The sequence below is a fragment of the Sinohyriopsis cumingii genome, unplaced genomic scaffold (genome assembly GCF_028554795.1).
Source record: "Sinohyriopsis cumingii isolate HCF-2022 unplaced genomic scaffold, ASM2855479v2 utg001164l, whole genome shotgun sequence".
NCBI classification, from domain to species: Eukaryota; Metazoa; Mollusca; class Bivalvia; order Unionida; family Unionidae; genus Sinohyriopsis; species Sinohyriopsis cumingii.
Window position 1 is genome coordinate 538,212 of NW_028315966.1, and position 27,330 is coordinate 565,541.

Consider the following 27,330-nt stretch of genomic DNA (forward strand, 5'->3'; position numbering starts at 1 on the left):
CTGTGCTCACTGAATAAAAATGATTAGTCTATTGTAAAAATCGACTTTCTTGCCAAAAATAACACCCACCTTTGTCTACTTTCTGAATGGCTGCCTTGTGTGTATGCTCAATTAATGAGAACAGGTTGGCCCACTGACGATGCGAGAAACATTCCTAAAAATAAATGATTAATACAAGAGTCAAAGGCTAAAAATAAAACAAGACAAAGGCAAATGATAAAACAAGATGAAAGACGTTAGAATGCTGAAGCAAAGCAAAATTGTCCATCCATTATTTTCAGTTATTAATCATTTATTCCTTTTCCTTCACTCCAATTCCTCTATCTTAATTTCACTAGCCTGTAGCCAACAGGAATAGACTAATGCATAATATCCACTGACATCAGGCCAAATATTGAAGTATGTGTGGTTCTGGGAACCCAACCAACTCTATTTTTTCCTGCAACCAAACATTTATTTTTGAGAAAAAAAATAAGAAATTTTGAAGAAAAAAAATTAAGGAGTAAAAAAAATAACAAAGGAATTTATAATTTAAGTTAAATTCAGGATACAAATTATGCTTATTTTCAAGTTTATGTTTCATTTAAATACATCCATGACTAACAAACAAAATGTTTGTAGTGACCATTTTTCTGATCATCGGCAATTAGATCTGCGATTTTCTGGGGAGAGAACTGCCAAAGTGATATACCTACTTGTATGTGACCAAGGAACTTGGCATTTTGTTTCATGGAGAAAGTTTGGCAAAACAGCAGCTCAAAATCCTCTTTGAATGGCTTGATGACGTGTCTCAGATCAACTGGCTTGAAACTAAAAGTGTAAATAGCAATAAACAGCAGGAAATCAAAAGTGGGTTTGTTATATTTTAAATACTAAATGAATGTAATAAGATTTCTGTGGTAACATGATAAAAATGATGGCATATTACACAGTATGTTGCCTCTGTAAAGTAATAAGTTAGGGCCCCACAAAGGGTACATTTTATACACCTGCCAAGTGTTTAATAACTAATGGGGCACTGATGCCTCTGTAAAGTAACAAGATAGAGCACCACAAAGGGTACATTTTATACAGCTGCCAAGTGTTTAATAACTAGTGGGGCATAGATGCCTCTGTAAAGTAACAAGTTAAAGCACCACAAAGGGTACATTTTATACAGCTGCCAAGTGTTTAATAACTAGTGGGGCATAGATGCCTCTGTAAAGTAATAAGTTAGAGCACCACAAAGGGTACATTTTATACAGCTGCCAAGTGTTTAATAACTAGAGATGCATAGCTACCTATGTAAAGTAACAAGTTAGAGCACCACAAAGTGTACATTTATACACCTGCCAAGTGTTTAATAACTAGTGGGGCATAGCTGCCTCTGTAAAGTAACAAGTTAGAGCACCACAAAGGGTACATTTATACACCTGCCAATTTGAGTGTTTAATAACTAGCGAGGCACAACTGACTGTAAAGAAACAAGTTTTAGTACCAGAAAAGGCCTACCATATTTAATAACCAGAATGGCACAGCTGCCTCTGTGCAGTAACAATTCTGAGTCAAGTGACTAAAATAGAGGAAACAACCGAGGATCAGCAAAGAAGCAAGCTCCTTGAACTAGATGCCAGTGAGTCATGAGTATTACACAGAATGGATTATGTTATCCTCTGCTTCATTTCTTCATTGAGAAATAACAAGATTTTTGCAGGTTGTTTCATACCCATTCTGACATCAAAATGAACGAATCTTGTGTGCAAATATTTGGAATGATGAACTAATTAAGAATATATCATTAAGCTTGTCATTTTAAGGCATATCAACACAATATAGGTTATTTTGTGCCAAGGCAATTGGAGTCAAGTTACTGGCCCTAGGACAAACCACTGTAGCTGACTCAGACTGGTTAGATGGTAGGATTTGAACCCACACCCTTTCAGTAAAATATCCAACATGCTAACTGCAGATTCAGCATGACTTCCCCAAAGTAAAAAAAACTGACACCAAGACTCCCCCAACGTCAAAGAACTGACATCAATAGACTCCCCCAATGTCAAAGAACTGGATAAAAGCTCTCAAAACGTCATAGGAATTGACACAAGACTCCCCCAACATCAATGGAAATGACACTAAAACTCCCTCAACATCAAAAAGAAATGACAACAAGGCACCCCAAAGTGAAAGGAAGTGACATCAAGACTCCCCCAAAGTCAAAAGAAATTACACCAAGGCTCCTCTAATGTCAAAGAAATTAATATAAAGACTTCCATGACAAGAAGACAACATGTGTAAAATAAGCTGGGTCCCTCTAGAATTTGACAAATACTTCATTGAATTTCACAAAATCAAGAAGAGTGAACTACGTTGGATTACTCTGAGTAAAACTGACTTCCATATGAAATATAGAGAATGCTAGAATGATAATCCTACAAGTCAATCTCCTTCCTACTTACCCTCCCAGTAAATCAGCACTGTCACTCTGCTGGTTCATGTTGATCACATGAAGTCTATGCCCTGTAAAAAATATACAGATTATGCTAAACTAACAGTGTAATTATATATACACAACCAGCCTGTCTTAGAGGACAACTCCACAAATACGATATCTACCTATAAAAGTCAGTAATGAAATCATGTCCCTAATTTAACTGCCACTTTTAGCCTCTATATCTAGGATACCTATTACAAAAGGATAAAACTTTAGTAAGGGTCGGTGGTTCTTCCTGGGGGTTTTCAAGTGTTCTTCCTCCACCAGATATAATGGCCGCCATGTATAGCCTATCTTGTGCTGAAAAATGGCATTAAACCCTACAACAACAATAACAATAAAACTTTAGTCTAAAAGTGTCCTTGATAGACAGGTTTCACTGTAAATGTATTCAGTCAAACCTGTCCAAATAATCACCTTTACCCAGTGGTCACCTGTTCATAGTGTCTCCTAACCAAACAATGGTTTTCCCCTGCTTTAAGTGGTCATTGACACTTAACTACAGCAGTGACCACTCAGTCGTTTGCTTCGTGAGAAAGGAATTGTTTACATACAGGCATATGATGTGTATCTTATCTCACTTTACTCAGCATACACCAGTCACATTAATAGTGTAACCCAAAGGTGTCACAGTGCAAAATTTGATAGATTAAAGTTATTACAATACAGTCTCATGTATAGAACATACATCTGGGAAAGAACCACCTGAGCATAATTATTGATTTTGTTTGACAGTGTGCATAAGACAATCTTGATAATGTAATAATAATCAATAATAATAATAATAATATTTATAATAATAATAGTTCACTGAACATTTCAAAAACCATTTTTAAAAAGTGTACCTGTCTACAGAGGCCACCTGTGTGCAATGGCCAGTTTTGCATTTCCCATGAGTAGCCTTTAGTGTCAGGTTTTACTGTAGATTGATCAGGCTCAAAAATATATTGAAAAGTAGATTGCAAAAAAACACAATCAGAAGATATCTTAAAATCAAATTACCTCTATTTAAGCATTCAATCTTTATGTCATTTAAGCATTCTAATATCCTAAATGAATTTAAGGCATTCGATCTTTATGTCAGTTAAGCATTCTAATATCCTAAGTGAACTTAAGGCATTCAATCTTTATGTCATTTAAGGATTCTAACACCCTAACTGAACTTAAGGCATTCATTCTTTATGACATTTAAGGATTCTAATACCCCAATTGAACTTAAGGCTTGGTAAGTCATTCAGATCATGATAAATTGTTTTTAACATTAGCCTTCCTCCTGTCAGTTAGACAGATGTAATTGATGTGCCTGTTGTAGCCTGTGTTGTAGTGATGTGCCAACAGTCTTGTGCTGAATCACAATAACACAATCCAAGAAAATATCCTTATCTGAATTTTACTTCAAAATCCAAGCCTCTATTTCCAAGAATGTTATTTTTGAGTACTCTGTATTTCAGAGAAGAGTAACTTGACTTAAATAATCTGAATAGATACATTCCAGCCCAAATGAAATACTGGACACAGTAATAATACAACTGATTCTGTTCAGATCTTATAGCATGGATGAATAATATCTAGAGAAACAAGATTATACAGTCCTCTACCTGACCTCAGGTCACAATTAAAAGTCCTAAATAAAACTATTACCTAATGGAAAATTTCATTCTGGAAGGTTCCAAATGTTTACAAGATAAAATCTTAGATAAAATGAGAAGGCTTGTTTCTAAAATTATAATATAAAATGTAGTAAACAACAGGCAGACCTGGAATTTCATGGGGAATTTCCATGGGGAAATGATCCATTACATTACAGTCTTTGGGGTTATTCAAGAAACACAAAAACAACTAATTCAACATGAAAGGAGTATTTCATTTTATTGCCTGCTATTAGTTCACACAGTGAACTTTCAAGGGTGGTGTGTGAATGAAAAGTGCCTTCCATCTCATCGCTATTTTAAACTGTCTTTGGAAATAACCTTTTGGGTATTACATACCTAACTGCTCAGCCATATACTGCACTACAGAAGTTTTTCCTGTGCCTGTCTCCCCCACCAGTAATACTGGTTCCTGATGATACACACATACCCCAACTCGCTCAAGCAGAGCAGTGGATTGACGAGTGAAGGAAAACAGGTTTCTCTGCCTAAAACACATTAAAATAGCAAGGAATGATCAATACAAAACCTAAGTAACCTGGATACTTGTAAATTAACTGAATAATTTTTTTTAAACAATAATGTTGCAAATCAATGTTATCACTGTGAATCACAAAAAATTAATTGTTTTAGAGCATATTTTCATCTAGATGCAACATTAAGGATTTTTATTTCTCACCATGTGTTGTTTTTTACATGACTAAAATACTATTATTTTGACACAAGATGCTTTATTGCATGTTTGTTGGTTTTCAAAAGCACTTTTAACATATTGATTAATTCATGCCAAGAAAATGCAACAGAAGTGCCTTTCCCAAGGACACACTTGACAAAATGAGGCAGCCAAACTTGCCAGGTATTCAACCCATGACCCTCAGATTAGGAGTCCAACTCTCTACCAACTAAGCTACCATGACTTCCTGACACTAAATGCATATACTGTGCATGTTTGTTGACAAAATTAGGAATGACGTTAGTAGAATAAGTATAGATAGCTTATCAAGTGAAAGCTTCTACAGCCTCAAAAACTTTACCAGAGCTGAAAATTTAAGGGAGAAATCATCTGCCAATTTAAAAAAAAAAGGGGAAGGGGAGAGTTAAGAATGTGCTTACAAATATGACATAATCTGCACACATCTTTATGATTTCTTGGCACAATTTGTATGAAATTAGTGTGAATCCTGACATTTGTATGAAATTATTGAGAAATCCTGACATTTGTATGAAATTAAAGTGAATCCTACAATTTGTATGAAATCAGTGTGAATCCTACAATTTGTATGAAGTCAGTGTGAATCCTACAATTTGTATGAAATTAGTGTGAATCCTGACATTTGTATGAAACTATTGAGAAATCCTGACATTTGTATGAAATTAAAGTGAATCCTACAATCTGTATGAAGTCAGTGTGAATCCCACAATTTGTATGAAATTAGTGTGAATCCTACAATTTATATGAAATTAGTGTGAATCCTACAATTTGTATGAAATTAGTGTGAATCCTACAATTTGTATGAAATTAGTGTGAATCCTACAATTTATATAAAATTAGTGTGAATCCTGAAATCTATATGGAATCATATCCTGCAGCTACACATCCCAGAATTTTATTTTGCAATAAATGATTCATGTTGAGGAAGGAAGGATAAGAAGGGTTTTGCACAATGTCTCACATTCTAAATGTGGTGTTATTTATCTTCATACACACAGCTTCTAATTATGTCTCAAAAAATCGTACTGCTAATATCCTCATTGCTAGAAGAATTATAAATATTACTAAAACTCTACAGGCAAAGTCGAAAACATCCATCTTGGAGCACACAATCATTGTATGGACCTAAAATGTCATGAAGACACCTATTAGTGCTTAATATTACTGCCATAGCTTATCTTGGTCTCAACTGATATCTAGTTTTCCGATCACTGTACAATCAAGATGGCACCGCCACTTGTAGAAACTAAGACTCATCTGCATTTGGCATTCAGAAGCTGCTGCATATATATAGAAGTAAAAAAATCCAACGTACCTTTTGTTCAATCCTGCTACTTCTTCACTTTTTCTGGGCAGTGTCACACGCCCAACTGTAAATGTACTGGATGAAATGCCGACCTCTGGCTTGTGCATATAACAAAAGTACTCCGCCTAGCAAGAAATAATGCAGAAATTAGTTGATTGAGCTGAGACTCTTATTTTGATGATATGAAATACGACTCCCATCAATACACATTTTATAAACTCCAAGCTACTAACTATAAAAATGAGGCCCCGAGTGGCCGAGTGGTCTAAAGCGCTCTCCCTTACGGATCACTGCCATCTCACCTCTGTCTGTGTGGGTTCGAGTCTCGGATTCGGCCAATGTGGGTATGTGAGAAAGCTTGCCAGTAGCTTCTCGAGGGTCGGTGGTTCTTTCTGGGGATTTCCCGGCTTCTTCCTCCACCATTAATATTGGCCGCCATGTATAGCCCATCATGTGCTGCAAAATGGCGTTAAACCCCACAACAACAACAACAACAACTAACTATAAAAATATAAAATGGTATAATGCAGTCTCATCCTTTACCAAAATATTTTACTATAGACTGATAAATCAACATGACATACACTCATACAACTGTTTGAGGTTGGACAAATAATCTGAAAGCTTCATCTGCTCACTTGTGTAGTCAATTAACATAAAATGGCTGTTTGAGCTATCAAGTCTCTTTACAGGAACTTGAATAGATGTTTCCTCAAACACAGCTAAACTTGGCTGATTCTTCTGCTTGCTCAACAGAACTACCAAACAATGGGAAATTTCCATACTGTCAAGACTGTGCTTCATCAGCAGAACTACCAAACAATGGGAAATTTCCATACTGTCAAGACAACTTTATCAGCAGAACTACCAAACAATGGGAAATTTCCATACTGTCAAGACTGTGCTTCATCAGCAGAACTACCAAACAATGGGAAATTTCCATACTGTCAAGACTGTGCTTCATCAGCAGTGTGCTTCATCAACAGAACTAACAAACAATGGGAAATTTCCATACTGTCAATGCTGTGCTTCATCAACACAAACTAACAAACAATGGGAAATTTTCATACTGTCAAGACAACTTCATCAGCAGAACTACCAAACAATGGGAAATTTCCATACTGTCAAGACTGTGCTTCATCAGCAGAACTACCAAACAATGGGAAATTTCCATACTGTCAAGACTGTGCTTCATCAGCAGTGTGCTTCATCAACAGAACTACCAAACAATGGGAAATTTCCATACTGTCAATGCTGTGCTTCATCAACACAAACTAACAAACAATGGGAAATTTCCATACTGTCAATATTGTGCTTGTAAAAACATGTTCATACTGCATTCTCATAACTGTAATTTTCATTCATTTTCCATAATATATGAAATATTTACTTGTAAAGACATGGAATTATGCATAACTAAGCTATTTTAATTAAAAATTAACTCTCAAAGTCAAAATAGAACAACTATTTATAGAAATGTTCTAAAGACTGTAATTAACAAAAACAAATACTCCAAATATGTCCATACAACACAGGTGCCCCCACCATTATGATGCATTTCAAAGGCAAAATCCTGAGTCAAAATTGAAGCCATAACTCCATATAATTTTTCTGTAAATTGGTTAAAATCAAATTTGACCTGGATTTTGTTAATGTATAATCTCAAACATGTACCATATTTTGTTGAAGCCATAAAGCCCTACAAAAGTTACTAAGCAGAAATTAAAAGACAATTTACAATGCCAATTAGGTCTGCATAAAGCAAAGCCTCATACCATGTCATATTTCAACAAGTCAAGCCCTTCAATAGTTGCTGAATGGAAATAAAGGACAAACCTTCAAGGCAAACACGAGTTGTAACTTAAAATGTTCGCCAGAAGAAAATTCAAATAAAATCTTACCAAGGATGTCTTGCTGTAAGGCCTCATTACATTTGCTCTCAATCCATGAAATCCTTCAAAATTATTGAGCAAAACCCTAAGTGCAAAGTTCAAAGTCAAAAAGGGGCCATAACTTAAAAGATTATGCTGTAAAATGTTGAAAACCAAACTTGACTAACATCTTAATGTAAAACCTCATCCCGTATTTTAATTCAAACAATAAATTCCTTCCAATGTGACTGACTTGAATAAAAGGCAAAGTCAAACAGGGGCCATAACTTTTTTGTAAAATGATGCCAGAAAACAGTGAAAATTGAACTTAACTGCTGTTAATGTAAAACCTTATATCAAATCAAGTTTAAATTTACAAAATTTTTCAAAAGTTACTTAGCAGAAAACAAAGTGTTATGTTCTACATCAAACAGGTGCTACAGCCCTGTAGAATGTTGCCAAGATATGGAGAATAAAACATAACTTTTCTTCTAAAGCCTCACTCCAAATTTGGCTTCATCCCATCAAGTCCTTTGAAAACAGAAACAAACTTCATGCCAGACGTGACGTGACATGATTAACATAATAACACTATACAACCCCACTAGGGATGGAAGCTGACCTTGACTTTGGTGATGTTAAGCTTGGCCCCGATTGCTTCAGCTAAGGAAAGCCGTTTTGCAGGATTTGACAGGCAGAATACAAAGCAGTCTAGAGCCTCCTGAAACACCAATGTCCCAGTAACTGCAGATGAAACATCAAAATCCCCTGCAATTCTGGCACACCAGTTCATCAGATCCCTGCAAAAAGAGATAGGGAAGTAGTCTAAGTTTAGAAACAAATTAAACCTTTCACGAAACTATCAGCATGTCAACAAGAGTCAACTGCAGATGACATTTCCCCAGGTCCCATGCTAGTGCAGAGTCCTACTGAAAGTCCCCACTAACGATGTACATTTGTATAGTTATAACCTGTAAATGTAAATCTTTGTATACAGTCAGACAGATATACATAACAATACTTATATCATCTTATATTACAAACACAGGGTGGGGGTCGCATACAAAAAGGGAAGAAAAAGTTCACTATCAAGTCAGAGGCGCAATATCATAAAATATAAATTCTAAATGATAGAGTTATCAAAGTTTTAATGATACTGGGACTGTCATCTAAGTAACTGATATTAGAGTTATCAAAATTTTACTGATACTGGGACTGGACATGTCATTCAAGTAACTGATATTAGAGTTATCAAAGTTTTACTGATACTGGGACTGGACATGTCATTCAAGTAACTGATATTAGAGTTATCAAAGTTTTACTGCATGTCTTACAATCTTTCAGACAAGATTAGTCAAAACAAAACTATTTAAATACATTGCTTCACTTGAACAAGATGCTTACCATGGTCCCCAACATTCAATAAAGAGTCAATAACAGTCCAGCCAAACCTCAATAAGGCAACTGACTGTTTTCCATAAGTTAGACCAGTTTTAGTAAGGTGTAACAAAATTTCATGTACTGCTATTGGCAAGTTGGAAAACATTCATGTGTAAAGTTCAGGAGTATTATTCTAAACCAGGGGTGGGCAAACTTTCCAGTGCAAGTGCCACATACACAAATGTACACATTGTCGCGGGCCGCATAGTTCATTAAATAAAATAATTAATATTTGAAATAGCAAAAACAAAAGGTTTTTCTAAATAACATCTAATTAATTTTCAGTTGTTAATATGTTGTTAATATTTGAAAACTTCAAAAGAAGCACATTTATTTGATAAACAGAGTAACATAAACAGAGTCAGTACAAAAGATGACTTGTTCCTAGGCCGCATGAAAACCCTTTACAGGCCGCATGTGGCCCGCAGGCCGTAGTTTGCCCACCCCTGTTCTAGGCTGATGCAGCGGGACAATTTCTGTTGAACTGAAAAGTTTGTGAAGTACACTTAGACCTTAATTACCTCCAATACAGTTTCACAAACTGCCGTTCCAAACCATAGTGAACTTGATGGCTTCTTGGATCTCTCCTCTAACCTAAAGATACTCCTTGACCTCTCCCCCCAACACAATTTCACATAGTGATGCCACATGACATCCTCAAATCAATGCATGATGTCCAATAAACGTAACTGTTGCCCTTCCTACTTTTTATTTTCCAAGAAACTGAATATTCCTTTTCTTCTTATGTACCAACTATTAAATCATTTTATTGTCCCTATAGTCTTAAACATGTAAAGTTTGGTGGATGACAATTTTAGAAATTATATAAGCAAAAGCCAGGTCATTCCAATCTTCTGTATCAAAAATGATATGCAGTTTAAAGCTTGTACTTCTTTAAAGTTAGTCAGGTTCCTGAATCTAATATGAAATCCTGATTGGAATCAAACATGGACAAACCAGTATCTGAATTTTAACACACCAGACATATTTCCATAATATTTGCTTTATTCTGCAAGTCCATGTTTTAAGGGTCATTTCTCTACAAATAATGGTCAAATTGTAAGGTTGGCAGTACTGCAATTAAAATTTTTTTAATTTAGTTTCCACCAAGGTAAGCTGTATAAAAATTTACATTTTGATGTCCATAATGAGAAAACTACCTGGAAAAAAAAAGAATCTAATACTATATTCATTCATAAGGTAAGACTTTCTAAAGAAATTTACCTGGTTGAAATCAATCTGCCCTCATAGGCAGGGATGATTTTGCACACATGACTCTCCTCTCTGAGGTTATCTCCCTCCTCCTGACCATCATTCATCAGTCCCTTCATCTCATGCCCCTGCGAGGAAAGCAGGAAGTATATGTCCAATAATTTGTCCACTACAGTGGTCAGCTGGGGCCATCTGCTGCAGATTACCTGACAAATAAATAATACAAACCTTGAGCAAGCCAATCATTTGGGCACTTTACAGAAGATAAACTAACAATGCAATATGTTGTGCAGCCAAAAGCTGACTGAAATATGATTTTTTTTTTATATCTATGAATTTAATAAAAGCATCATAAGATAAGTAATAGATGACAAAGTTTTATTCTTATGAAAATATGTAGAAAAGGAAGGAAACAAATTTGAAGAAATCTTTTCTGGTAAGTCTGTCCCATTAAAATTAAATTTTGGTGACATAAAAAATGAAAGCCACAAAATGAGTTATACTGATTTAATTTAACTACTTGATTGAATACCTACATGAATATTATATTCATGTGAATGAATACCAAAAGCAATATTATATTCACCTGAATGAATACCAATAGCAATATTATATTTACTAAAATGAAAACTATAGGAATATTATACTAATTGAATATCTAAGGGAATTTTATATACACTTGATGGGCCAAATAACACTGGTCTACAATTTTTTAGATGTCATCTGCTTCAGAGATAACTTTTTTTTAATTGTTATGGATTTTGATGTGGTGAATTCAAATATGACAATTAAAACAAGTGATTGGCTACTGTTTCTGAGATATTTAAGTTTTTACATTTTTTGTCTATGTATATTGTGTAAATAGTAGAGTTGCAATCATAAATCTTTTCATGTGTTCATTTTTTCTTTACATGATAATATTTTACCTGTCCTGTTTATGTAACACTTTAAAAAACAGCAAAAGAGTTATATAAATAAAATTTATTATGAAACAAAAGGCAAAAAACTATTATGTATATATAAGTACATAGTTTAATCCTTATTCAGTGTCTACTCAGCGCTTCTTGGCTTGTGTCATGTATTCTTTAAATGGAGCATCTCCTGTCACTATCAAGCAATAGTCTGAAAGCATTGAAGGGCTCCATTTGCCCTGATAGTGTTTCTCCATTGTTGCAATGTCTGGGTGCAATCACTCGCCCTTCTCGTCACTCACTGCTCCACAGTTAAGTGGAAAACATCTAGATGAGAGTGCAAAAAATGTATCTTTAGTGAGATGTTGCATCTAAGGCTTTTGTATGCCTGGAGATTTTCCACCAACTCCCTGTAGTTGTCTGCCTTGTTGCTTCCAAGCAAATTTGCTGCCATTAACTGGAAGGCTTTCCACGTCAACCTTTTCTTGCCGCACAGTGCACATACAAATGCATCATCTCGAAGAAGTTCACGAATCTAAAGAACAACAAGGACACCCTCCTTAATCTCAGCGTCACTTAACCCTGGAAATTTTCCACAGAGGTGTACTTAAAAGCCACTTTGATTTTTCCATGGCCTTGACAAAGTTCTTCATCAGACATGGCTTGATGTGCAAGGGTGGTAACAAAATCTTCCTTGATTCAACAAGTGGTGGATGCTTAACACTTTTCCTTCCAGGATCCTATGACTGTCGGAGTGGCCAATCTCTCTTGATGTTGTGGGAAACTCTCACACAACTATCCCATTCTCAGAGAAAAGAGCAGTACATTGTATATCCAGTATGCAGACCAAGCAAGAGAGCAAAAACCTTCAAATCAACACAAAGCTGCCATTGATGTTGGTCATACTTTATGCAACTCAAAAGTTGTCTCATGTTTTCATAGATTTCCTTCATATGGACTGCATGACCAACTGGAATTGATGGCAAAACAATGTCATTATGCAGCAAAACAGATTTAAGACTCATCTTCGATGAATCAATGAAGTCTCCACTCATCTGGATCATAAACGATGTTGAAGGCTGCCATTACAACATCGATATTGTTGCATGCTACAAGATCACCTTCCATGAAGAAGAATGAGACAAGATCCTTTTGACAGTCATGGAACATGGAAACCCTAACATCACCTGCCAGATGATTCCACTACTTTGGTCTGGAGCCCAACAGTTCTGCCTTACTCTTAGATAGTTCCAAATCCCTGACAAGGTCATTCAGTTCACTTTGTGATATAAGGTGTGGTTCAGAGGAGAAGGATGGGAGAAAATAAGGGTCATGTGACATTGATGGTTCAGGACTAGAGGTTTCATAAACTTACTCTTCCTCATCTGACTCAAGTGAGAATGATTCTGGTGCATCAGGAACCAACAGTCCTTCTCCGTGGGGTACAAGGCGTATAGATGATGGAATGTTTGGATAATGCAGTCCACTATTTCTTCTCTGACACACTTTCCCAACTGGAGGTACCATGCAGAGGCAACAATTGCTGTTATAATCTGTTGACTCTCTCCAAGTCATTGGCACTGCAAAAGGCATAGATTTCCTTTTCCTGTTCAACCACTGGCAAAGATTTGTTGTCTCTTGTCCTAATCTCCCATTTTTGCAGCCAAAATAATGGTGATAGGCTTTCTTAACCATGAGTGGTTATATTGCACTTTTGTGATGCAAAAGTCACTTCACCACAAACATAGCAGAAGTTATCTGCATTGTTTACACAAGTACGAGGCATCTCTGCTCACTTTGGATACACAGAAATTTGTCTCTTTGCAAAATCAAACACTGACAAATAAGAAAGCACGATACTGTATGATTTCTAGAGCTGATATAGGGCCAATTGTTCAGCAGAGTGTTATAAGCTTAGTTATGATTGCATCATCCATGACTTCCAGGAATAACATGATGCAATTCATATCATGTATGATGCAATACTAGTTTCAGATTGCATCATTCACTGTTTTGCATGAAAAGCGTGTACTGTCCAAACCCACTCATAGATTTATTCACAGATCCAGTCAAAGATATATTTTAGTAATTTCTGGTTTAAACTGAGATCCCTTCTCTTTATAATTCACTTATCCTCCACCATTCCCAATTCAAGGGTCAAATATACTGACCCTGCATCATACCTTTAAAACTAAAGCCAATCAGCAATTTTAAGCATCATTGTCATTCTCTGTGACCCAGAATTAGTAAAGTTTGACAACATTTATTTCTGGCACATTCTGGCTGTAGACTTGTGTAGTCTGTACAAATGTAAGACAGTTAACTCATGGAACTTTATTGTTGCCCCTAATGAAAAAAGATAAATTTATATATATAAAAAGCCTAACCTGCTGCAGTTCATTTCGTGACAATGGTTCCACCATAACTTGGGTCCATAATTTTTCCAGTAACATACTACTTCCGGCCTGCTGCCGATGCCAACCACTGGTTCCTCCAAGTAACCTGAGAATATAAAGAGGAAATATAAAACTTGTGACTAAAGCTACTTTACAATAAAATGGGAGATTATTTTCAAAGTGACAAAAGAATGTGTATATCTACATTATACACAGTAAGAGTTGTTGATATACAGCCTATAAAGAATGGTAATATTCCCCCCAATTAAGCAAATCATTTTCCACTATGTCATGTTTCTGCAGCAATGAATAGAGACATTTTTTAACCTAACACTTTATATCACTGCAAAGTATTTTTCCCCCCACTGTATTTTCAAAGGGAGACAACTCCTAACTGTACAAAAGGACTGCTTTAAGATTGGACTTCATGTGTTAGAAATATGAAGACTGGAAAAATGTCAAGAAATTTTCAAATATGGAGGGAAATTAAAATCAGGTAAAGTCTTCTTTCCTCTGAAGCAAAGCACATGCTCAGACTTACTGTAAGAAAGTCAAAAAGCATCACAGAACATTGACAAAAAAGTTACAAAATAGAAACATAATATATAAAGAATAATCCCCATCTCCAAAACTCAAGACTGCAACTTCTGCCTGTAAAAGCAAGCTATATAAGATAGTGACACTTTTTGTCATAAATAGAGCTCAACTGTGATTTCCTGCTTTCCAAGCAAATAACCAGAAATTCAAAACATTTTATGACTTTTGGCAAAACCATCGATATGTAAAATATGTTGGCACTTGTTATCACCCAAAATGATAATGGCAGCCAAAATTCTCAGATGATTATTCATTTTAATAAAAACAAGACACCTAGCAGCTGGAAAGTATGGGGTTTGTGCTGCTCTCTTTAGTGTGTCACTTTTAAGATGCCGATGGCTGCTAGTGTGACACATTTTTAAGGTTATATAAACAACGAAATGGGCCAAAAGTTCAACAAAAGTTTGTACAGAAATACATAATTCAACAAGAGATCAAACTATATGAGATGACAAATTTCAAAGTAACAGGAAAATTACACAACAAAATACAAGTTAATGAATGACTTAGTTAAACAGGAATCAGATCTGGAAATGAAAATTTCACATGGCAGCCCTTTTCTGGTATACTAGATAATCGTGCATGTCAGTATTTTTGATGGCAAAATTTAGCAACTGCTTGGAAGATTTTAGTGCCAACCTAGGTACAGCCTTACAGCTGTCTCTAACCTGTTCAGTTTTTGGGGCTTAACAACATATTTAACCATAGTTCAAATGATTCTGATTAAATGAAAATGAATGCAAAATGGACCTTGTATACCTTCGAGTGGCGAAGAGCTGGAATCTTGGATGTGTAAGCAGACTGTCACCATGGCCCAGAACAGTCAGTGTGTTGGTTTCCAACAGGGGAAGCAAAACTGATATCACATCCATTGGTGCCAGGTCTATATCCTCCAGCAACACCCAGTATCCCTGAGTTACTGCCTGTGTCAGTACACCTGGCTGCCACATAAACTCACCTGGTACCTCCGTACATCTGTATGTCCCTAGCAAGGCCTGGAACAAGAAACAGATACATGTAATTTTGACAGAAGGTATATTGGTACACGCTACTATCACATAAACTTTCCCAGCAATTCCATGCATCAAATTTTCCCTAACCCTAATGCCATAAACTTTCACATTAGTTCTATACAACAAACTTTCCAAACTCTAATTAATGCCACAAACTTTCTCAGTAGTTCCATACATCAAACTGTCCCAAACCAAAAGGTCACACAAATTATCCCAGTACTTCCATACATAAACTGCCCAAGAAAAAAATGGAATAAGAAAAAGCTCGAAATGACAAACATTGAACGAGAGATGTTGAGATAGTTATTTTCCATACAACTAAATATCAACACAGGAGAGATTGGGAGGGTTTTAAAGTAATGTGATCAGGTACATATCCTCAGAGAAACAATTTACTGAAACATTTCCTTTCTCCCTCAAAATATGTTTCCCAATCACATTAATTTTAGGAGAATAGGTAATAGGTGGATGGAATTTTGAGCATCCTACCTATTACCCAAGCAACCTTCAAAAGGAAGAAATTTTAAATTCCCTATATGAAAGATAACCCACTTGAACGTAGAACATCCAACAGTCATATGATGTGTAACAAATATATCTGGTTATTAAGAAGATTAATGAACTCTTCTTAGCATGAAAAAAAATAATATATATATATATATATATATATATATATATATATATATACACACACACACACACACACACATAGCAAAAGTGCTAAACCATGCACATGAGGAGACTGTGGTGGTCATCAACTGGATACGGTGGTCAACTAGGTCTGATGGTCAACAGACAGCAGCTGGACCCAATAGTTCTTGTCTCTCTCTGCAAAGCTAACTCCCCAAAATAAAAACTCACAAAGAATGACTGTACATGCCAAACAACAGCTTGTGTCTTTGAACAAATCATTACACTGAAGAAAAGAAGTGTTCACAGGGATAACACTAATTTTATGAGCTGAAATCTTCACAAGGCAGCTCTGATTTTTGAGACCTCAGAGTATGGCAAGCATATAATCCACTTCAGATATGATTTTGGTATTCCACAAAAAAGCTGAGATTTGAAGGTGGGGGTGGTCCTCCCCCAACATGGCCTTGAAGGGCTGCCTTTGGACCCCCCCCCGCTAAAAATGCATTTTACAATCATTAAAAACTGTTCCTGGTGCAACTATTGATCATAATATATAACAAAATAATCATTTGAAAAACTAACAAAACTTACCAAAAAATTTCAACTTGACTTCAATAATTTCACAATATTTATTGTCACATGAATCTGTTCTCCAATACTATTGGTGCTTAAGTTATTTCATGTGCATGTCAGTGTTGACATCGTAATTAAGTCACAATAATTTCTCAATTTTTTGCAGCAAATATATTATACTTATCTCTTTTCATAACAAATCTGTAAAATAAAAACCCACTGGCAAGTACATCAACTATATACAAATAATCCCATACATTCACTTGTCTTTTTCTCCAATGGACACAACCTGTTGATAGTCCACTCGAACTCTGTAGCCCTCCTTTTTGACTGACTTTTTGGCTCAATGTGCAATCATTTCTTATCCTTCTCAATGAGAGCATTTTTCCTTTCAAGCATTTGCTTGTATTGGTGACATACAGTGTGCATATTCGGACAGTGAGCTACATCTGTTCTCTCATGCAAGAAATCTTTTTTCTTACAGTAGTTAAATGCACTTTTTCCAGATGCCTTTTGAGCATTCAATTTTTCCATATGCAGCTTCTTTTGTAGGTGCCATTCCAAACTCTTCTACTCATGATTAACGTAGAGCAGAGGTCACAAAATGCCAGTCCCCTAGCGTTCAGTTTTCTTAAAAACTGACCAACTAACTTTCTGTTGATTTTTCGCTCCAGCCATTCCCATTTCCATACGTTTTTTAAACCTTTATCTAAACTTCTTGTGTCATGGTTTCTCTCAACAACTCAGGATGCCATTTTTTGCAAGCATGCTTCTTCTTTCCATTGCCATCAGTTTCCATTACATGAAGATTCAATGGATGAATTTAAACTCTGACCAATCAGAATACTCTTTACAAGAGTCGTGGGCTAACTAATATAAGGAATGAATACATTACAAAGGTTGTTGCAAAATGGGACCGAACAGACCATTTTTTAAAATAAAAAAACAGACTATATCAAGAAAAATCTGATTCAAATCAGGAGAAAAGTGGAATTCCGATTTAAAATGAAGAAAAATCATGTCTGCATGATGATAGGGTTTGAGTGGTGAAATCTTCTTTCCTGACATTTACTGTAAAAGTCCTTTTCTTTTTCCATTCTTCTCTGTGTGCTTCAAGTTATGCTTGGTGGCATGAACAGGATCTTGAATGATTATTTCTCTCAATGCATCTACCAGCCACTTGTTTTGCATAATACAGACATGCAGCATCAAACTAATTCATAGTGCCAGTCAGAGCCTTTGCCACGGGACCATGTGCTGCTCATTTGATGACCTTTGCAATTCCAGCCATCAACTCCCAAACATGGTCAATACCTGATTTTTCAGTTCCAGTATCAAAGACGTAGCTACAGTATTATGTACCAGCTACACTGCAGATGAAGCAAACTAGAATGGAGTGACAACACAGTTCATAATATTTGTAAGCATCCAAGGGCTGACGTTGAGACTGAATAGAAGACTTCAAAGCTGGTAAATATTCCCTCAATATGCAAATCAAAGGAATTTCCTCAATGCTGAGGGGATTGGGAGTGAAAATAAGAACTTTGCAATCTGAGCCATTGACTCCCAGGTGTGATCATTACCTGACCTTTTGTTAAGCAGAAATATCACTCATGAGGTGAGTTCAAACATCAAAGAAGTAGCTGTGATATCATGTACCAGCTCCGATGCAGCATGAAAGACATTTCTATCAACTTTATAAAAAATAGAACTGGTCATGCTGACAGTCACTAAATTCTTATCTAAGGCTGAGAGCTCGGTGTGAATGGTGGATAATGAGTAACTAACTATACATTTAAACATACCTTGCTGTCCATCTGATCTCCCAGCTGTATCTTCATGAGATGTGGTGCTCCATTTCTGCCAGTCATTGCAGCCAGATGCTGAACCAGGCTTGTCTTGCCACAGCCAACAGGTCCCTGCAATAGTACAGGCCGTCCTGTGCTGACTGCTAGAGCCAGGTGATGGAGACCAGCCTCAGTAGATGGGACTGGCAGCAGGTCTCCAAACAGTGAGGTTCTCAGCTCCTGATAAAGTGAGATTTAAACAGTGTTAGAAATAGAGAAGATAATATGTCTGAAAGCCAGCATTACCCTCTGGCAGGGCAAATGTATGTTTAAAAAAAGGCAGGTAAAGTGTGGTACATATCGTATGTACTCACTTATGAGTCCAACTGCAAATTGCACTGACCCATATTTGCCATCACAAAATGCAATGGCAGATCAGGGTCTTTGCTGTTTGTTACAAGTAATCAGTGAAACAAACAAAACAGACCCTGATCTGCAGGTGCATTATGCTATGGCAGAATCTTTATTGTTTGCAGTTTGACTCAACTTATAAGCAAGTATATACATTACTCCATACATGCGCAACCATTAAAAGTAAAAAAGAAAATTGGCAAAATATGACTGCTTATTTAAATCTTTAAAAAAAACGTATTGCAATTCATTTTTCTTTCTTTACTAAGGGCTATTCAATTTTAATATACCTGGGGAATGCAATGTGCATATTGGGTTCTTTTGGTGGGGGGCATAGGTCTGAACTTTTTTATTGTAAAATATTGTTCTTTTCTAATGCTGGTGGTATGCCAACAATTGATGTGATTTTCCATATAAACTGAAAAGGCAATTTACGGTTATAAAAAGGTCTAATGCTTTTCAGTACCATAGTACACTTAGTTTTATCAGTCAATAGCAATCACTGAAACAAGCGCACTCCTGATTCTTCTCTGACTTCCAAGAATTATACATTGTTATTTTTGCATTTAAAATTTGTAATGATATAAGGTTCATGCGGACTGTGGATTGTTTTAAACATTTAGGTATTTTACCAGTAAAATACTATTGTCATCGAACATGAATGGGATGCATGCATGTGTAAAGTATTGCAATACAGATGTAGTATCTTGCCTGTTTTAGCTTGTCATGTGACACTGATTCCTCTTTTCCCATGACAACAGCACTGGTGATATCAACAATGTTATAATTTGATGCTAAGTCTTTAGAAAGATGTGCATCACCCTTTGCAAGCTAGACCAAATTTTGCAGGGAACCCTTGTCTTCATAAATTAGTGATTAGTAAGTAAACATTTAATCTTTTTCCTTATGAAACACAACTTATATGTCCAATGGATCATTACAGACACAATTTACATGTCCAATGTATCATTGCATTCACAATTTACATGTCCAATTTACCATTACATACATAATTTATATATCCAATGTATCATTGCATACAAAATTTACATGTACAATTTATGTCCAATGTATCACTGCATACACAATTTACATGTCCAATTTACCATTACATACACAATTTACATGTCCAATGTATCACTGCATACACAATTTACATGTCCAATGCATCATTGCATACACAATTTACATGTCCAATGCATCATTGCATACACAATTTACATGTCCAATGCATCATTGCATACACAATTTACATGTCCAATGCATCATTGCATACACAATTTACATGTCCAATGCATCACTGCATACACAATTTACATGTCCAATGCATCATTGCATACACAATTTACATGTCCAATGTATCACTGCATACACAATTTACATGTCCAATGCATCACTGCATACACAATTTACATGTCCAATTTACCATTACATACACAATTTACATGTCCAATGTATCACTGCATACACAATTTACATGTCCAATGCATCACTGCATACACAATTTACATGTCCAATTTACCATTACAGACACAATTTACATGTCCAATGTATCACTGCATACACAATTTACATGTCCAATTTACCATTACATACACAATTTACATGTCCAATGCATCACTGCATACACAATTTACATGTCCAATTTACCATTACATACACAATTTACATGTCCAATGTATCACTGCATACACAATTTACATGTCCAATGCATCACTGCATACACAATTTACATGTCCAATTTACCATTACATACACAATTTACATGTCCAATGTATCATTGCATACACAATTTACATGTCCAATGCATCATTGCATACACAATTTACATGTCCAATTTACCATTACATACACAATTTACATGTCCAATGCATCACTGCATACACAATTTACATGTCCAATGCATCACTGCATACACAATTTACATGTCCAATTTACCATTACATACACAATTTACATGTCCAATGTATCATTGCATACACAATTTACATGTCCAATGCATCATTGCATACACAATTTACATGTCCAATTTACCATTACATACACAATTTACATGTCCAATGCATCACTGCATACACAATTTACATGTCCAATTTACCATTACATACACAATTTACATGTCCAATGTATCATTGCATACACAATTTACATGTCCAATGTATCATTGCATACACAATTTACATGTCCAATTTACCATTACATACACAATTTACATGTCCAATGCATCATTGCATACACAATTTACATGTCCAATTTACCATTACATACACAATTTACATGTCCAATTTACCATTACATACACAATTTACATGTCCAATGCATCATTACGTACAAAAAATGTTTCAAACTAAATTTTCTACAGAACCTGTTTAGTTGTTTCACTTTTCCATACTGGAAGCAGAATTCCCCCAATACATGCAACCCCAGGACTGAGATCAGAGTCCAAAACACAATGCATGGTGTGGGACTGGGAAGTGTGGACTCTCTCCACCAGAATGGAGATAGCCTCTGATGCTGTACTGCAACTCCTGTCACTGCTGGCATCTGCCCATCTAAAATAGTCATATATATATTCAGAGCTTTCATGGCATTTACAGAATTGAAAAGTATGACAAGGTACCTTCAACAACTGAGTTTACATTATATAAGGAGATAGAGAAGACCAAATATAGTGAACTAATGATCAAACCAAAAGTCTGAATCCTGTTAAAGTCAGTCATAGAAGTAGTGAATGTTTATTAAAAAATCTTAAACTTTAGTGGTTTCAGTAGTTCATTTAAATTTGTGTGAGAAAATTTGATTGGCCTTGTAATTTTGCATGCAACCCTATATCCATGCATTGGCCTTGTTGTTGTTGTTGTTGTTGTGGGGTTTAACGCCATTTTTCAGCACACGACAGGCTATGCATGGCGGCCAGTATTAATGGTGGAGGAAGAACCCAGGAAAACTCCGGGAAGAACCACCGACCCATGAGAAGCTACTGGCAAGCTTTCTCACATACCCACACTGGGCATTGGCCTTGAAATTCAGCATACAACCCGTATACATACATGCCAACCCCTGGCGAGGAAAAAGTGTAATCCAAGTGGACAAAAATAGTAATCCAAGCGGAATAAGAGTAATCCACATATAACATGATAAAATTCAATAACCACATGTACAAAATGATTTATTTATCCCTCTGTACTTTTAACATCAATTACTGCTTAAGGTTTTTGTATATAACACTTTGAGCTTTAAAAACCAATAGACTCTCATATTGCATTTCAAAACACTTTGTACCAGCTGTTTCAATAACAACAGTATTTTCTTAAAATAGAAGGAAGTATCATTTTGTACATATTAAGTTTATTTATTGACATAGTGAATGTTTTGCACACCAGTAGAGTTCTAAGTGCTGGGTTACAGAGCCTGGATCTGAATTCAGTTTTTATTTTTGTTAACAATACTGAACAATCTCCCACAGTCAGCATTAGAATGGTAAAGAGCCAATATTCCCTTCTAAACCTGACAAAGAAGAGGAAATTTATATCTGGCAGTTATTGGGTCTTTTAGCTGGGAAATAAGAGGAAAAAAATCAACTCTGTCCGCATGAAGTACATGGTCAGGTAGAGTGCCTAATTTATCAACAGCTTTTACCGCAGCATGTCATATGACAGAGACAACCTGATATGTACAATGATGGAGACATTTTTCAAAATACAGAATGCAATTCCTTTATGAATTCCAGTCATCACTGATGCAGTATTAGCTGAAAACTCCATACAGTTCTGTCAACTTATATTTATTCAAAGCAGTATCATGCGAATCAAAATATGTTTTCTTCAGTGCAATCTACTGTTAATTCTGGTAATGAAAGAAGAGCACTCTGTTTTTTCCCTTTTCGTTATCAAAGTCTTTTACACAGACTGGGTACAATTTTCATGGCTTCTGCAATTTTAAGTGAAGTATCTTCTGCTAAACACCTAACAATATTAGATGATTTTGTTCTTACACATGCACATTTTCTGCAATTTTGGAATCAGGAAACATCCATTTGAACAAAGGACCAATATAGTCTTCTACCGCTAGGGGTAGTCCATGTTTTTTTAAGAACTCAGTACATAATGCCTCTGCATTTATAAAATTTTTGTTTTACCACCATGACCAATATAGAAATCCTTTCCACACAGCATGCAAGGGGCGTGAAGCTGCCCTAGAATGGAATGCTGTATTGTGTAATTCATGTATTCATCTCTGAAGTCAATTTGGTTTTTCATCTTTTCCTAATCCATCTGTGTAATTATTTGAAAAACATTTTTGCTCTATCACACGCATCAACTAAAATAAATGGGGCTTGACTTTTACCGCCAAATACATACAGACTGCTTCTGTACCAGATATGAATTAGAACAAAGAAGCAAAGATTAAAAGTTAGAAAACCAGTCTGTTCTCTCCTAAGCCCTGCAGCTGCTATAAATAGAATCCAAGATCAAAGGTTTGTAATTTGAAACCTGCATGTTTCTTGGAAATAGGGCAGCTGCTCCCTAGAATGGAACACTGCATTGTGTAAATCACGTTTTCATCTCTGAATTGGTTTTACATCTTTTCCTAATCCATCTGTGTAATTATTTGAAAAACATTTTTGCTCTAACACATGCATCGACTAAAATAAACGGGGCTTGACTTTCAGTGCCAGATACATACAGACTGCTTCTGTACCAGATATGAATCAGAACAAAGAAGCAAAAAGTTAGAAAACCAGTCTATTCTCTCCTAAGCCCTGCAGCTGCTATAAATAGAACCCGAGAGCAAAGGTTTGTAATTTGAAACCAGCATGTTTCTTGGAAATAGGGCAGCTGCTCCCTAGAATGGAACACTGTATTGTGTAAATCACGTTTTCATCTCTGAATTGGTTTTACATCTTTTCCTAATCAATCTGGGAAATTATCTGAAAAACATTTTTGCTCTAACACATATCAGCTAGATTAAATTGGGTTTGACTTTTAGCGCCAAATACACATAGACTGGTTTTGTACCAGATATGAATTAGAACAAAGAATCTGCAAGCAAAGATTAAAAGTTAGAAAACCAGCCATGCAGCTGCTATAAATAGAATCCAAGGTAAAAAGTTTGTAATTATAAACTAGTATGTTTCTCGGAAATAGGGCAGCTACTATTAATTGAACATAATACTGTGAGGAAAGTGCATGCAAGTCTACAAACAAGTGTACTCTTATGTTGTAGTTACACAGAAGCCGTCTTTTCTAGAATACGGTCTGTAGGATTAATGGAATGTTAATAAAAATAAGAAAACAAATTACTTTTTTGGGGTGGGGGATATACCGAAAATGCGTAATCTGAATACATTTATGCATAAGGCGTAATTTAGTGGAAAAAAGCATAATGATTATGCCTAAAGCATGAATGCATATATCCACGCTTTGGTCTTGAAATTTGGCATGCAACCCGTATATCCATGCATTGGCCTTAAAATTTAACATGCATCCCATATATCCATGATTTGGTCTTGAAATTTAGCATGCAACCTGTATATCCATGCATTGGCCTTGAAACTTAGTAAGCAGCCTGTATATCCAAGCATTGGCACTGAAATTTTAGCATGCAAATAGTATATCAATGCATTGGACAGCGTCCTGGTCAGTCATCGTAAGATCATATAGTTTATGTGTCAATAATATGAATAAATACAGAACTGTCAATAGCCAATGCAACTGCATACTTTACTTGTGCTATGGCAGAATTTATACAAAGAATATGAGTTATAGTTTCATATGGTCTTAGATCCTACTTAAATTAAGTATAACTAATGAGACATGGCTCAATTGCAATATTAATTACAACTGACTGGTTTTCAATACTAATTATAACTGATTAGTTTTCAATACTAATTATAACTGACTGGTTTTCAATACTAATTATAACTGACTGGTTTTCAATACTAATTATAACTTATTGGTTTTCAATACTAATTATAACTGATTGATTTTCAATACTAATTATAACTGACTGGTTTTCAATTTTACAAGATCAAGAAGCATTTGCTCCTTGTTATAATACCTTACCTAGAAAAATCTTGAAGCATAAGAATTTAGTAGACATAAATAACCTAAGTCACTGAACTTTTAACATTTCCATCAATCATTTTAAAGTAAATGCCATTGTAGAACAAATTTCAATGATTGCTTTATCTGACTGGATAAAGCAACACACCAACAACTATGTTTTTAAAAAAGGAATAGTGTAATTATATAAAGAACACATTTCAAGATAATTGAACTTTTTAATCATAGTGACTGAACAGCGAACAGAAAGCCAGTAGCAAGGTACAACCATTTCACATGGTTTATATGTTTTTTTTCTTCTGAGGTTTCAAAATTCACTGAAATCAAGAATCACAAGCATTTGGCAGCTATGCATGAATTGATTGTCTAAAACCCAAACTGTACAATTGCAAAAAAAAAAAAAACATTCCATTTTTGTAAAACCTAAAAATCTCTACTTTATGTGTGCAAAGAAAGCAACAAGCAAAGAAAACTGAGTTTGATAGGAAATATGTGAAAAATACAGATGTTCATGTTATCACAACACACACACATACAACAAACAACCAATAAGGTCCCACAACCTCTGTACTTTTACCTATCAAACCAAACCACCAATTGGGTCCTCTGATTTCTGTACTTTCACCTATCACACAGCCATTAAGTTTCCACAACCTCTATACTTTTACATATCATACAGCCAACCACCAATCAGGTCCCATGACCTATGTACTTTCACCTTTCACGCATTAAACAACCAATAGGGTCACATGACCACCATATGTTTACCTATCACACACCAAACAACCAATAAGATCCTACACCAATGTACTTTTTCCTATCACATACCAAACAACCAATAGGGTCACATGACCTCCATGTGTTTACCTATCACACACCAAACAACCAATAAGATCCCACACCTATGTGCTTTTCCCTATCATACACCAAGCAATACACAAGGTCCCACAGTGCAATATGAAAATCTGATGAAATTTATTTAGGTCTGCAAGAACTTGGATACAGATTCAACCTCACATGGCACAAATGTCATTTAAATTGATCTCTCAATTACTAAATTTGAAACTCCATTGAGAATTAATGTTAGTGTATGCCATACATAAAGTGTTATTCATAAAATGTACATCAGCTACAAGTTTGAGTAGATCTTTATGTAGACTTACTTCAATGATAATCTGGTGATTTCCTCCTCTGTGAAGTGACATGACAGTAACTGATGATGCTGACCTGCTGACATTCCTTGCAGCTCCATGACTGCTGCTGCAGAAAACCTGGAGACATAAAATCAAATTTAATTATTTGTTTACTAACATGTTTTTCTCGCTTTTCATTTCCTAATTCATGACTAGTTTATTCATGGCTAGGTTAAAGAAAATAATACAGTTTTCAACAGAGAATCTATCTTTCAATAAAAGTCAGAAAATACAACTATATTCTTAACTATCTTGGGGGGGGGGAATTAAAAAGTATATTTAGAGTATATGCTTTATCATCTTTAGAACTGTTTCAAGAAAGGAAAATATTGTGCTAGTTGATCTTTACATCTATCCAATGATGAAATTATAATCATCAACTCCATCATGATTAATTTATTATCAAGGTATTCAAAACTTATATCATAAAATAATAGTATATTAAGCAACAAATACCTCAATGCCATCCTAATAGGACTCCTGTATTTCATACAAAACTTACCATCTTACATCAGTGTCTGTATGACTGAGGTAGTGAAAGACTCTCCCCAAAGGCAGACTGCTCCCCAACCTGGGACCAAGGTGGCGGGCACATCTCCAAGCCGCTTGACACAGGTCAACTGCAGGGCACTGACAGAGAGAATAAGATATATATAGCAAAGTTATAAATTTCCTCTGTGAAGATGATAGCAGCATAAGTCCATCGAAGGGACTGATGTTTTACTGACTGAATTTTTTCCCCATGAACTCAATATAAGACCATGCCTACCTTTTAACTGCTGAGTGTCGAAACCGTCTCTGGAGGAGTAATGATAAAAAGATTTTCAAGACAAATGCCCATTACACCATAAATGGACTGGCACCATTCCAAATTAGTACCAAGTAAACATTATTAGAAGTCTTTAGGTGAAAGCACAATGTCAATATGACCAGCCATCTAGGAGAAGTAGTGACAAGATTTTCAAGATCACCCTTGTGGCAGACATACTGAATATCCAATATTTTCTTTTATGTTGTTGTTGTTGGGTTTAATGCCATATTTCAGCACACGATGGGCTATGCACAGCAGCCAGTATTAATGGTGGAGGAAG

General features: G+C 35.6%; 1 protein-coding gene across 2 annotated transcripts in view; it reads right to left on the minus strand.

The window, feature by feature from the left end:
- LOC149772822 (midasin-like) overlaps window positions 1-27,330 on the minus strand; it is a 270,606-nt gene that overhangs the window by 232,573 nt on the left and 10,703 nt on the right. For both annotated transcript variants that reach the window (XM_089947241.1, XM_089947240.1), the window contains exons 4-16: window positions 26,742-26,869; window positions 26,210-26,317; window positions 21,347-21,533; window positions 18,589-18,810; window positions 15,324-15,559; window positions 13,959-14,073; window positions 10,673-10,866; window positions 8,631-8,808; window positions 6,147-6,262; window positions 4,459-4,607; window positions 2,436-2,496; window positions 696-810; window positions 70-154 (exon numbers count right to left, since the gene is read on the minus strand). In XM_089947241.1, the coding sequence (XP_089803367.1) occupies window positions 70-154; window positions 696-810; window positions 2,436-2,496; window positions 4,459-4,607; window positions 6,147-6,262; window positions 8,631-8,808; window positions 10,673-10,866; window positions 13,959-14,073; window positions 15,324-15,559; window positions 18,589-18,810; window positions 21,347-21,533; window positions 26,210-26,317; window positions 26,742-26,869 (1,894 nt within the window). The remainder of the gene's footprint in view (window positions 1-69; window positions 155-695; window positions 811-2,435; window positions 2,497-4,458; window positions 4,608-6,146; window positions 6,263-8,630; window positions 8,809-10,672; window positions 10,867-13,958; window positions 14,074-15,323; window positions 15,560-18,588; window positions 18,811-21,346; window positions 21,534-26,209; window positions 26,318-26,741; window positions 26,870-27,330) is intronic.